This window comes from Arvicola amphibius, chromosome 8, assembly GCF_903992535.2.
Source record: "Arvicola amphibius chromosome 8, mArvAmp1.2, whole genome shotgun sequence".
NCBI lineage: Eukaryota > Metazoa > Chordata > Mammalia > Rodentia > Cricetidae > Arvicola > Arvicola amphibius.
The window spans coordinates 9401948-9415599 of record NC_052054.1 but is presented as its reverse complement, the minus strand read 5'-3'; the positions used below and the strand labels follow the sequence as shown (position 1 = coordinate 9415599).

At 46.2% G+C, this 13652-nt stretch overlaps 1 protein-coding gene across 1 annotated transcript in view; it reads left to right on the top strand.

Annotated features, from left to right (window-relative positions):
• Sytl3 (synaptotagmin like 3) overlaps positions 1 to 13652 on the top strand; it is a 67077-nt gene that overhangs the window by 47159 nt on the left and 6266 nt on the right. The window contains exons 9-11 of the mRNA XM_038339633.1: positions 298 to 432; positions 6963 to 7141; positions 9097 to 9199. Coding sequence (XP_038195561.1) covers positions 298 to 432; positions 6963 to 7141; positions 9097 to 9199 — 417 coding nt within the window. The remainder of the gene's footprint in view (positions 1 to 297; positions 433 to 6962; positions 7142 to 9096; positions 9200 to 13652) is intronic.

Sequence of the window (13652 nt, the reverse complement as noted above, 5' to 3'; positions counted from 1 at the left end):
ACTATATTTCATGTGATTTCATGACATGATCATTATTAAAGCCAGAATTTAAACGTTTTTAGCACTTTCTACAACTCAAAGGAGCCCACCTGTCCATGTTGGCAATGGTCCCTAACGATTCTGCTTTAATGTCCTGCTGGTGTGTAGGGTGTGTGCATTGATCCAAACACAAGTGTCTTCCTACACAGCGGCCAGAAGTTTGTGTGTGAGAAGTATCACTTCGCAGATGCTGGCTGAGCTTGCTGGCCTCTTTGGTCACATGGGACAGTGGGCTGTGTTTGTTTTTACCCTCTCCAGAAGGTCAGCTCACCCGATATTCTGAAAGCATTCCATCAAGAAGATCCCAAACAACCTCCCAGTCCTGTCTTGAAGCAAGGTACTCTCCCGCCCAGTCCGACACACAGCGCTGTCTTCTCTGGAGGCCTGAGACACGTGAGTCTTGCCCCAATACTCTTGTAAGAGGTGTGGTTCTCAAGCCACCAGGGACTAGAGATGGAGCTCGGCAGTAGAGTACAGGCAGAACGTGCACACGGCACACCTCTGTTGAATCCCCAGCACCAGAAAAGAGAAACCAACCAGATGTCATCCAACTGGCCTGGTAGGTAAGGCACGGTGTATTGAATGGGAACGGCTCCCATAGGCTCATATATTTGAATGCTTGATCCTTGGTTTGTTGAACTGTTTGGGAAGGATTCGGAGGAGTGGCCTTGTCAGAGGAGGTACATCACCAGTGGCAGGCATTCTTCAAAAGCTCCTGTCATCCCCAGCTAGTGCTTTCTCTGCTTTGGGCTTGTGGATCAGGTGCAAACTCTCAGCTATTGTTCCAGCACATGCCTGCCTGCCTGCTGCAATGGCCCCCACTAATGATGGTCAAGGACCCACCCTCTGAAACTGTAAGCCCCCAATAAACTTTCTACCATACGTTGCCTTGGTCATGGTGATCGCAATAGAAAAGTAACTAAGACACAAAGGAAGGAATAGACTATGGCCTTGTGGTCAACCCTGGAGGTAAGAGGGGAGTGTGAAGGTGATTTTCATGTAGATTTGGAGCTAGGGAAAGCCTCAAAATACACTGAAGCCGTCTTTTCTGTCCACCTTTTTAAAAGTATCATCTTGTTGAAGACATTTTATACCTTCAGGCAGTAACTGGTCATTGTGCTGGTTTCTGTCAATCTGGAGTCATCTGGAAAGAGGGAACCCCAGTTGAGGAACCACCTCCATGAAACTGGCTTGTGGGCAAGTCTATTAGACGTTTTCTTGACAAATGACCAGAAGAGGGCCCGGCCCTTTGTGCTTGGTGCCACCCTTAGGTGGTGGCCCCTGTTTTAGACTCTGTCCCCTGGTGACTAGACCTATGTTTAGGCCACGGCCATCTTGTCTTATTTGTAACTTTGCTTTATGTTTGGAGGGCTAAGGTGTAAGGTATATTCTTTTTCAAGGTGGCTTTATAATGTTTAAAATCTGTTCTGTTTCTAGACTGCATTTGGAGTCACCTGTTGACTCATTTACTAAACAAAACCTAATGCTACTTTGGCCTAGAATTTTTTGCGGGAACCTGAGGCCTCAGTTAGCGGTAGTTTTGATTGGTTCTGTGTTGCTATCACAGAACAACACTGACTTGGTAATTTGAAAACAGTAGAAATTTACTTACGATTCTAGAAGATGGGATTCCAAGATCAAGTGGTGGCAGACTCAGCCTGTTATGGGCCTGTTTCCTGCTTCGTGATAGGCATCTTCAAGCTGTGTGCTCACCTGGTGGAAACTGTGAGGGGGCTCCCTGTGGCCTGTTTTCTAAGGATGCTAACCCCATTCATGAAGGTTCAACTCACAACCTGCTCACCTCCTCATATCATAGGTTTCAGAGCTTGTGTTTGAAGCTGGCTTAACACCAAGGGCTGTTTGTGTTTTATTTTTATTTATTTATTTATTTTTTTTGGTTTTTCGAGACAGGTTTTCTCTGCAGCTTTTTTAGAGCCTGTCCTGGAACTAGCTCTTGTAGATCAGGCTGGCCTCGAACTCACAGAGATCCGCCTGCCTCTGCCTCCCGAGTGCTGGGATTAAAGGCGTGCGCCACCACCGCCCGGCTCTGTTTGTGTTTTAGAATAGTCTAGAAAGATGAAAGGCAAGAGGACTTCTCCATGAAGAATAGGTTGGCAAGGCTGGCTCTAGAACCTTCTCTTCTTTATGGATTCTTGTGGTGGACTCAAGGCAGTGAGAGGGGCCCGGGGGCAGGAAGACTCTGGGAACAAGCCAGTAGGAGCCTGATGTTGACTCAAAAGGACTCTGACCCAGTAGAACAAAGCTGAACTCACTTCTTAGAGAGCCTGAGGGGCTGTGTCCACACAGCTCCTGACATCCCACTGGAGTTGGCTCCACGTTCCTTCATGGGCCAGGATTGTGTTCATGCAGCTCCAGAGCCAGCACGTCTGCACACTTGGAATAATCCACAGGGTGCTGAACACCCTGTCCCCATCCTGCTTTGACCCCATCTGCTTCCCTCCTCCCATTGCTCCATCACTAAACCACATGATCAGTCACTGGTTCTCAAGCCTAGGACACACAGGCTTTCCAGGTCACTCCCTACTTCTTCGAATTTTTGTTTAGAGGCTCCTTTTCAGAGAGGACCCTGTCAGTTCCCATTTACTCACCCGCTCCAGGCTTATGTTCTTAGCATCTTCTACCTGAGATCCACCTCACTTACCTGACTTTCATCAGCTGATCGTTAGAATGCAATTCCCAAGTCCTCAGAGCAATGTCTGACACTCAAGTGACTCTTGATAAAAGCTCACCAGATGACAGGGTCAGTTGCTCTGAGAGCCTGTGCCGATGGCTTCTCATCTCCTGTGACTGTATGCTGGCCACTGTTAGTCCATTCCACAATTGAGCAACCTGAGAGTTCAGGGGTAGGTGGTTTACTAGAGTCCTGCAGGGGTTGTAGAACTTGGGGACCACAGAATAGCAGCTATGACCCCAAGGCTTGTTGCGCTCTAGTATGAACTGGTTTTTCTTACCCACACCGTCCTTCTTTCTTCTCTCCTTATAGCTGATCTCTGCCCGGAAAACTTTCAAGAATTAAGGTTGGGCAGAGGAAAATGGTTCAGTAGATAAAACTAATCATGATGTCCCGAGCTCAGATCCCTGGAACCCTATGAAAGCCAGATGCTGTGGCATAAGTCTATAATCCCAACACCCCTACAGTGAGATAGGAGGCGGAGACATGAGAGTACCCCAAAAGTTCAGGGCCAGTTAGTCTGGTATAAATACAGGGAAGGTAGGCACTGACCCCCAAAGTTGTCCTCCGACATTCACACGTGTACTGTGTCATGTGCGCCTTCACATGAACATGTATTCATACTTACACATCATACACAAAAAATTAGCTGTTTTAAAAGAGTGTTAGGGCCATGACACTGAGCTAAGGAGGACTTTGTGGTGGGGCTTTTTCTTATGATAATTTCTCTTGGCTTTAAACTCAGTAGGCCACTCCATTCTCATTCCTTCTAATTTTTTGGGTTTTTTTGTTTTGTTTTGTTTTGTTTTGAGACAGGATTTCTCTGTGTAACAGCCCTAGCTGCTGTCCTGGAACTAGCTGTGTAGCCCAAGGTGGCCTTGAACTCACAGAGCTCCACCAGCCTCTGCTTCCCAAGTGCTGGGATTAAAGGCGTGCACCACCACTGCCCAGCTCCTTCTAATTTTTTTTTTTTTTTGTGGTGTATTCCCTTCAAAGTTATGATGGTGAGATTAGATTGTTCTTAATTGTAATGTCTTCTTTTAAACCGAAGCAATAGCTGCCTAAGGGTTTCAAACTTCCATAAGGCAAATAACCATTTGTTATTTCGTGTCCAGATATGTGGCCTACCCTTCCTGGAGAAATTCACGACTCCGAGAAACCAGGAGTTGGCTAGAAAAAGCCTGCAAGATCTCCACTTACACATAGAGACGGGGAGTAAATAGAGACAATCATCTAACCTCCCAAGTAGTGGAATCAGGACAAAACTGAGGCAAAATCCTATTTTGGGATGATGTTAATAACGTCTAAAAATGCAAGGCAAGGGCCCAGAGCGGCAGGCATCTGAAAACCACATGGCAAATGGAAATTGTTGCAGCTTCCCTGGAAACATATGCACATGGAGGTGTCTGCCGCTGCCACAGGCCTTGTGTAGCTAAACACACCCCTTACCGCTGAGCCACACTCCTGCCCCTGCAGGTTCTCTCGAATAATCCAACAGATGGGAAGTATTTCTAAAGAGTGTCCTAAATGTTGCCCCACACGTGTGGACGTCCAGGGCAGCGCTGTTTATAATTGTTTCAATGTTGGAAATTTGGCAGCAACCAGACAGAGAACAAGCTGTGGTTCATGAGCACACGAAATGCTTTTAACTGTGCGGACACCAGAATAAGGCACACTGTTTGGGAGGGGAGTTGATACTACTAATGAAACCATAAAGAAAAATGAAGTTGATGAGCAAGTGGCTTTGAAGCAGCTGGTGCTCAGACAGGAAGGGTGGGGACTAACTAAAGGAGGGGCTATAGGGTGTCTCAGAGATCCTGGTGATTGTGTGTGTGTGCGTGTGTGTGTGCTTGCACCTGTGCACATGTGCATGCTCATGCTTGTGAACAGAGGCATGCGTGTGTCATATGATATGCGTGTGTCAGAATATTCTCAGGTGTCATCCTTATCATCCAAGCGACACTGTCTAAGACAGGGTCTCTTGTTTCCACTGCCTATGCTTGGCTAGCTGGCCTGGTGGCTCCCAGGAATCCTCCTGTCTCTGCCTGTAGGGTCACTGAGGTTACAGATGTGTTACTGCGCCCAGCTTTATGGGGACGGTTACAGACTCGGGTCCTCACGCTCTGAGCCATCCCAGCCCAGTGTTCTTGTTCTTAGCACGGGAGTGGGGAGAGATGAGGTCACTGCAGTTATTTCTTAACTACTCTTGTGCATTACACGTGATGTTTAAATGCTGTATACACTTCATAGCCAAGAAAACAAGAACAAAGGAAGGGGTTCACCTAGCTTGCAAAGGGCCCCCGAAGGTGTGGAGTTTGCAATAGACACACACACTTTGGGCACTGCCCGTAGACCAGGTTCTAAGCCTCTATATTTTGTAACTGTCTGAGCTGTCACAGCCTTATGAGAGAGATTCGGGTTTTACAAACGAGGAAACTGACGAAAATTGCTGGAGACCACACAGCCAGCAGGGCTCAGGCCAGAACAAAAGACCGGCTAACCCACTGTGTAATAATTTTCCCTGTGTTCTTGGCTAACAGAATGTATCACTTTTAAAAAACCATAGCTGTCATTTTCCTAGTTTTTCTGCCTTTGTGACATAGACAGGCCCAGGACTCAGCTTGAGGTGATAGTAGATGACCTCTGACCTTCAGGGGGGTCTCTGGCCACTGGTGGGTGCATGGTCTTTGTTTTGCCCTGAGTTGGCCTTTCGAAGGCAGACAGAACCAGTGACTCCGACAGGAATCAGATCTGAGTTGCACTTTGGGGCCAGAACCTTTTGGTTGATTCACGTTTACTGCTCAGGTTTTTGTTTGTTTGTTTGTTTGTTTTTAAACAGATTTCTGTAACAGCCCTGGCTATCCTGGAACTCACTGCAGACTAGGCTGGCCTCAAACTCGCAGAAATCCACCTGCCTCTGCCTCCTGAGTGCTGGGATTAAAGGTGTGCACCACCACCACCTGGCTGCTTGCTCTGAAGTTCTACTCTAGCTCCAGAGAAAACAGAACTGAGTCCCAGACAAGGAACTGGTTGGAGAATTATCAGCCACCTCCAAAGAATTTCATGTGGGGCAAAGTCCTTCTCCTGGACTGAGTTCTAGGCAAAGGACCTTTTGAGGTTTTCCCCAGTCCCGGGCCTCGAACCTAGAACATCTTCTGCTTTGTAGGCGAGTGCTTTATCTCTGAGCTACGGTCCCAGCACAAATCTTATCGTAGTGACTAGAATTCTTCAGCTCTTTCCTTTGGCAGCTCACTTCCTTTGCCCACCCCTCTTCACATCTCCTGTCTTCACTTTCAACCCTTGATCGTCGTGCTGTCTCCCGTCCCGTGTGTTGTCTTTGAATGTGTACCTGTTAAGGTTGCTTTCCATCTGACCATCAGAGGGTATGGTCAGGCAACATTTTTCTGGAGCTGGGTGTGGCAGTGCTGGCTGTATTCTTGGCATTAGTTAAGGCAGGTTCCCGGCCCTTTGAGTTGGCTTGGGTTTTATCTCTCTCTGCCAGTTATGGCTTTCTGCTGTAGACTTTCTTGGTTTCTTTTCCAGGAGTTTTATGGTGTGGAGGAGCTGGTCCGGTATTAGAAGCAGACATTATTTAGTGTTCCTCTAAAGGCAGTACCGGCACGACTACTCACAAATGGTTGTGGTTGTCTAAGCAAATTTAATAATGATAAGATGACCTAATCTTTCAGGCACAGCATCCTGGGACGCAGTCCTTCATGTATCACTTAAGCTTAGAGTGTGCTAATATCTGAAGGAACTTTCATTTTTATTTTAGGTGCCCATAAAATTTAAGGATAATTTATTGTCTTTGCTCAGTCTACACCAGTCATTCTGCGTAGGCCTCTTTCTAACTGTCTGATTCTAGCCTCGGGCACTTAGTCTCACTGCTGCCTTGTACACACCGTCCAGCTGTGGATGCCATCTGGCCCAAGAGTACAGTGACAGAATGGCACATGAGCTAGTCCACGTCATCCCGGTGACCCGCAGTAAAGATTGGGTAACCTTTATCGCCAGGCAGAGACAGAAGGAGACAAGGTCTCCTGAGGATGCCTTGTCTGTCACCTTGGGAATCACCAGGTGGCAACATGGGTTAGCAGAGGGCATGCCGGGTGCACATATCAGCTTAACGTGAGTTGGGAAGCATGCTCTGTGTGAATCGTGACTTACCGCGAGAGCAGAATGGCAAACTACTAACTGTGAGTTAATTTATTATGTCTGCCATTGATTTCAGGGAAGCTTAATTAGTATTAACAGCACCTGCACGGAGATGGGTAATTTTGACAAGGCTAATGTCACCGGAGAAATTGAATTTGCCATTCGTTACTGCTTTAAAAGCCGTTCCTTAGAAATACACATCAAGACCTGTAAGAACCTTGCCTACGGAGAGGAGAAGAGGAGAAAGTGCAACCCGTAAGTAGTTGGGTTTTGTTCTAATTGAAGTTTAGCATCAGGTAGCTGTGGTACTTGGATGTGTTGCTGATGCAAAGGTCAAGAGAGGTCGATAGAGGATCAAAGTCCTGTTTTATAGACCTTAGCATATATGGGAATTTGGACTCTCAAGGGGTGTTTAGACCACTTGAGTTGCTGTAACAGACGGCAAGAGACTGGATAGCTCAGAAACAGCATCAATTTATCCTCACAGTTGTGGATGCTGAGAAGCCCAGGGGCTGGCAGAGCTGGTGTCTGGTGAGGGCCAGCTCCTGCTTCACAGATGGACACCTGAGCCTGTCAGTCAATGGGAGAAGCAGGGAAGGGCAGCTCTCTGAGGACTCTAGTCTAAGAGCACAGGTCTCATTCATGAGAACCACCCTTACACCCAACCACCTCCAAATAAAATCACATGGGAGTTAAGTTCCAACACAGAGGAGTTGAAACTTAGGGGCAAAACATTCAGTGTGTGTCAAGAAGCTCTAGCCAATCAAGGGAGAGAGATGATTCTCAGTAAAGGGTGTTGGAAGGTTGATTTCATAGAAGAAAAACAACAACAACAAAAAAAAAACATCAGAGGTCCGCCCGCCTCTGCCTCCCAAGTTCTGGGATTAAAGGCGTGTGCCACCAAGTCAGGCTTCCAAAGAGCCCCTTTTAATTTAAGGAGATCGAATTTGATCTGACCTATTAAAAATTGACAGCATGCATACAGGCTGGGGATGTAGTTAGCATGTACCCTGTCATTTTTAGTTCTGTGCCCAGTGCATACGTGTATCAGGACTGTAGACTATAATAGCAAAAACTAAGACATAAAGAGTCTTTCGAGGCTAATGAACAGTGATGATCAATACAGTACAATGATATGTAGGGAAATGAGGGGATCAAAGCTTCATAAGCGGGGGTGGGGAGGTGGGGATCAGTCTCAAACAGCGTGCTAATGAGGGGACAAGATGAATTAGAGAATGCAGGTGAGCCGTTTCCCTTACGTGGGTTCAGAAGCGGGATCTTTTGTGGGAAAGAGTATAACCTTTGAGGTCTCTGAGCCAAAGCTAAGTGTGAGTCATGAGTTTCTATTCTCCCCCTTAGTTCTGAGGGTTCAGGGGTAGCAATGGGTGGAGGTGGGAAAGGGGAGTCAGGCATGTACGTGGAACATCAGGTTCTGCGGTCATGTGGTCATCATGAAGCGGGAGATGTGGAACAGGTACAGATTCTAGGAGGGCCTGAGAGCAAAGCCAAGGCACTTTACCTGCAGTCCTGAGAGAATTCAGCAGGGCTATACGCTCAGCGCTCAGCCAAGCTGTGTGAATCTGAAGTTACTCATACTGCACTGAGATCGCTCACATTGAGGGCTGTAGGGCCGTGTGTCCCGGTCAGTAAAGGGCTTGCTCTGCAAGGATGAGGACCCGAGTTTGGATCCCAACAACATCGGTGTAACAAGCTGTGCATGGTGCTGCATGTCTGTGATCCCAGTGATAGAAAATTGGAGACAAGAGGAGGCCTGAGGTTTGCAGACCAGACAGCCTAGCCTAGCCAGTGAGATCCAGGTTCAACAAGAGACCCTATGTTGTTAATAACATTAGTAATAATAATAAAGCAATAAGGTTGAGGGCAACTCAGGAAGACATCAAACATCAACCTTTGGCCTCCATGTGAAGGTGCTTACATTCCCTCCCTCCCTCCCTCTCTCTCTCACCTCTCTCCTTCCCTCACCTCCCTCTCTCCCCTCTCTCTCTCCCTCTCTCCCTCCCTCTCTCCCTCCCTCCCTTTCTCTCTCTCTCTCCCTCTCTACTCTAGTCAGGATGCAAATCTGGCCCATCAACTCAAGCTCCAGCAGGGAAGCAGGCCAGAAAACCCACTGATGATACGTTGTACTCCCCTGAACTCTCTGCTCACCCCATGTTGAGTTCTCCCTTTGTTCTTCTGCCTCTGCCCACTAGGTACATCAAGACCTACCTGCTGCCTGACAGGTCATCCCAAGGAAAGCGCAAGACACAAGTCCAAAAGAACACTCCGGACCCAACTTTCGAGGAAACCTTGAAGGTACTTGTGGGCCAAACATTCCTGAGTCTTCCCTATCCCAGGCTGGGTTTAGGGTCAGAGGTCAGCGTGCCTCTTTGAAACTCTTGAGTCAGTTAAATATAATTGCAGACATCTATACATTTCTTCATGTCAATCAGTGCCAAGTTGATAGAAGGCAGACATCAGACTTTGTACTCTGCCAGACTTGGACACAGCTTTGGATTAATAATTTCTAAGAAGACACAGGTCTCAAGCTAACAGCTGGGCACAGAACGACTTGAAAGACTGAACATCAGAGAGGTGCTCTCCAGCAGAGGGTCCCAAGTGTGATGCTCCTCGGTTTTATTCTCCACAGAAGTACCTCTCTATTAGAATAGAAGAAAACCATAGGTTTCATTTCTTTTTATGAAAAAGAAAACAGTTATAGGACCAGGGAGATGTTTCAGTAGGTAAAGTCTTGAGAACCTACATAAAGCCAGACTCTCAGTGTCCTACGGCAATATGGGAGGTGCAGACAGTGTAGTCCCTAGAAACCGGAGGACACTTGGTAGATACAGTGTCAAAACAAGAGACTCCGTCTCAAAGTAGACAGTTGTTCTCTGATCTCCAAAGGTGTCCATGCAAGTGCCTGTACTTACACGTACATTCATGTGCAGATATATATCTTACATACCCAATATACAAACCCTTCATGCACACATCATAAACATACCCATCATGCACATATTATATACACACCCATCACACACACATCATATAGACACCCATCCTGCAATCCATTATACACACCCATCTTGCACACATCTTATACATACCCATCATGCATACATCACAAACACACCCTTCATGCACACATTATATAAACACCCATCATGCACACATCTATACATACCTTTCGTGCACACATTATAAACACACCCATCATGTGTGATCATATACACACCCATCATGCATATATCATATACACACCCTTTGTGCACACATTATATATGCACCCATCATGCACACATCTTATACACACCCATTATGTGACATCATATACACACCCATCATGTGCACTTCATATATACACCCTTCATGCACACATATACACACCCATCATGCACACATCTTATACACACCCATCATGTGCACATCTTATACACACCCATCATGTGCACATCATACACACCCATAATGTGCACATCATATATACACTCATCATGTGCATATCATATATACACCCATCACGCACATATTATATACATACCCATCACACACACACACATCATATATACACCCATCATGCATGCATCATGTACATACCTATCGTGCACATATCATATACACACCCATCATGCACACATCATATACATACCCCTCACACATATACAAAGACAGAAAAAAATTATAAAGAAATTAAGTCTTCATTTTCTGTGCTACTAAGAAACAGAATTATGCTTCAGAGCAGAGTTAAGCCCTCATAATTTCATTTGAGGTAGAGGAAGTCCCAGCATGGGCTGTGACTGCTCCAGCCAGATGGGCTGCCTGGACCTGTGGAAACCCCAGCCACTACTGGCAGCTCAGAAGCCCTGCTGTCTGGCACTGGCAAGGGCTTTGTCTGCCTTTCTTGGCAAGGAGTAGCAGTCAGGGGCCATGTGGGGGCTGGCACAGAGCCTTGAATTCATTAAATAATAATAATAATAGCCATTGTTTCCTGGGCCTCTGCTCTGGCCAAATGCTTCATGTACACACTGAGGATGGTATTAGAATCTCCATCTGCCAATGGGAAATTGGACTTGGGGAGTTCAAGAAGCTTAGCAGGAACTCACAATAGAGAGGCTGGCCTGGAGAGTTCATAAGAATCCCCTGTTCTGTTTTTAAATTGCAGATTCTGATTCAGCAGGTGTAGGCAGGGCCTGAAGTCTTCTGCTCCCTCAGACTCCACTCTGCTGGCAGCCAGTCTGCAGGCTGCTTGCTTGCTGGCACATTTTAGGTTGATATTGAAATATTCATCATAAATCTAATAAGGTATTTTATGTTAGACTGAAGTGTTTAATTATATAGTTCAATTTAAAAGTCTTTCTTGCCTTATTTAAATTACATGCACAATCTCAAAGAAATCAAAATCATAGTCTGTTAGGCATGTTTTAGGGTCTTAGGGGATATTTTATGTAGTGAAGAGTCGAGCAGGCCTGCTTTTCATCCCGCCTGGCTCCTGCATGGCTAGCTTTACACCTGAAATAACAACACACAAATTATATTATTTTAAACACTGCTTGGCCCATTAGCTCTGGCTAACTCTCGCATCTTGATTAACCCATATTTAGTAAACTGTGTAGCACCACGAGGTGGCGGCTTACCGAGAAGATTCTAGCCTGCATCCATCTTGGAGAGGAGAGTCATGGCGACTGCTTCATGGTGGTTGCCTCACTTCCCTTCTTCCCAGAATTCTGTTCTGTCTACTCCACCCACCTATGTTCTGACCTATCAGGCCAAGCAGTTTCTTTATTAATTAACCAATGAAACAGCAGATTGATAGAAACACTCCTACATCATTTCCCCTTTTTCTGTTTAAACAACAAAAAAGAAGGCTTTAACTTTAACATAGCAAAATTACATATAACAAAACAGTTATCAAGTAAGAATTATAGTTACAATATTTATATCTTTTATCTTTTATCATAACAAAGGAAAACAACTATAACTATCTCTCTATTATTTTAGATCTATCTGAAAGAATAATATCTTAATTTTATAGTGTTCTAACACAGACCAAGCTTATTCTTAAAGAAACTCCTGCAGGCATGGTGGTGCAAGCCTCTAGTCCCAACACTAGAGAGACAGAGGCAGGTGGATCTTTCTGAGTTCAAGACCAGCCTGGTCTACATTGTGAGTTCCAGGTCATTTGGTTGGTTGGCTGGTTGGTTGTTTTTTTTTTAAGACAGGCTTTTTCTGTGTAGTTTTGCAGTCTATCCTGTAACTCGCTGTGTAGACCAGGCTGGCCTCAAACTCACAGAAATCCACCTGCCTCTGCCTCCCGAATGCTGGGATTAAAGGTGTGCGCCACCACCGCTTGCCAGGTTAATTTTTTAAGAACCTGTGGTAGGAACCTTGCATTTCACTTCCCTCGGGGTCTGGTATCCAGCAGGCTCGTAAAACCCAGGGGAGATGGCTGTGAGAGCTACGTCAGTTGGTTTTGAGGGAAAAAAAATGTGGGTTGATGTAATCAGGGTAGAATGTGACAGCCATGTAAAAAGACAGTTGTGATACATGTATGTAACCTCAGTGCTCGGGACTAGAAACAGGAGGGTCCCTGCAGCTCATTGGTCAGCTCACCTAGTCAAACAGCGTTAGGCTCAACTGAGGGATCCTATCTCAAAAACAAAAACAAAAAAACAAAAGGAAAGCAATTGAGGCCGACATTAATATCAATCTCTGATCTTCATATGCCCATGCACCTACACAAATAATATGCTATAGCACATACCATACCACATACACACACGCCCCGCATGCACACGCCACATACAACATACATCACACAACACACACACACATACTGCATACAGCACACACCATACCAGACAGACACATGCACACACGCACTCCAAACACACACATGCCCTACACACACAGTCCATGTACAGCATACACCAGACACACACACAAACACCACATATAGCATACACCACACACCATGTATACATACTACATACAGCATGTACCTCCACATACAGCAGACACACAAAGTTGAGGCTCTAAAAGCCGTCATTTTCTGGACAGAGTGTTTCCTGGGGCCCTCTGGGCTCGGGGAGGTTTCTAACTCCTTCTGAGACTCTGGGAATCAGGAAGGGGATGGAGACAGCAGATTTGGTCCTTGTCTGCTCATGTTCTCTGAACTGTTAATGTGTCAGACCCCATAGTCCATAGTAGCCTCAGGCCACTGATGCAGGCTTTGGAGACATAGCCCAACAAGACAGTTCTTATTCGACACAGTAAATTCATTATTGGAGGAGAATAGTCCTGTTTATCAGATAGGGGTTGAACAGCCAGTGAGGACCCAGGAAATGGCCTCAGGCCTGAGTGTCCCAGGGAGACCCACAAGGGGCTGCAGAGTAAGCGGTTAGGGAATGGCCTCAGGTGACACTGAGGACCCACTGCACCATGGCCCTGTAGCTAGATCTTCTTGGAACAGCCTTATTTCTCTGAGGGCAGCAAGCCAGCTCTGTGGTCAGGGCTTGTAACCAACTGCTCCTGAGGAACGGGAAAAGATGAGTCAGCAGGATGATTTAGTTGTCTGTTTGACAGAGGGAGAAATAGAACAGGGAGCTGGGTGTAGTGCCTGTACCTGTAATCACAGCACGGGGGAGGCAGAAATAGGTGATCTCCGAGTTAGAGGCCAGACGGGGTGGGCAACACAGTGAGTTCTAGGACAGCCGGAGTTACATAGTGAGACCTCGTCTCGAAAGCAACAACAGAAAGGAAATAGGGA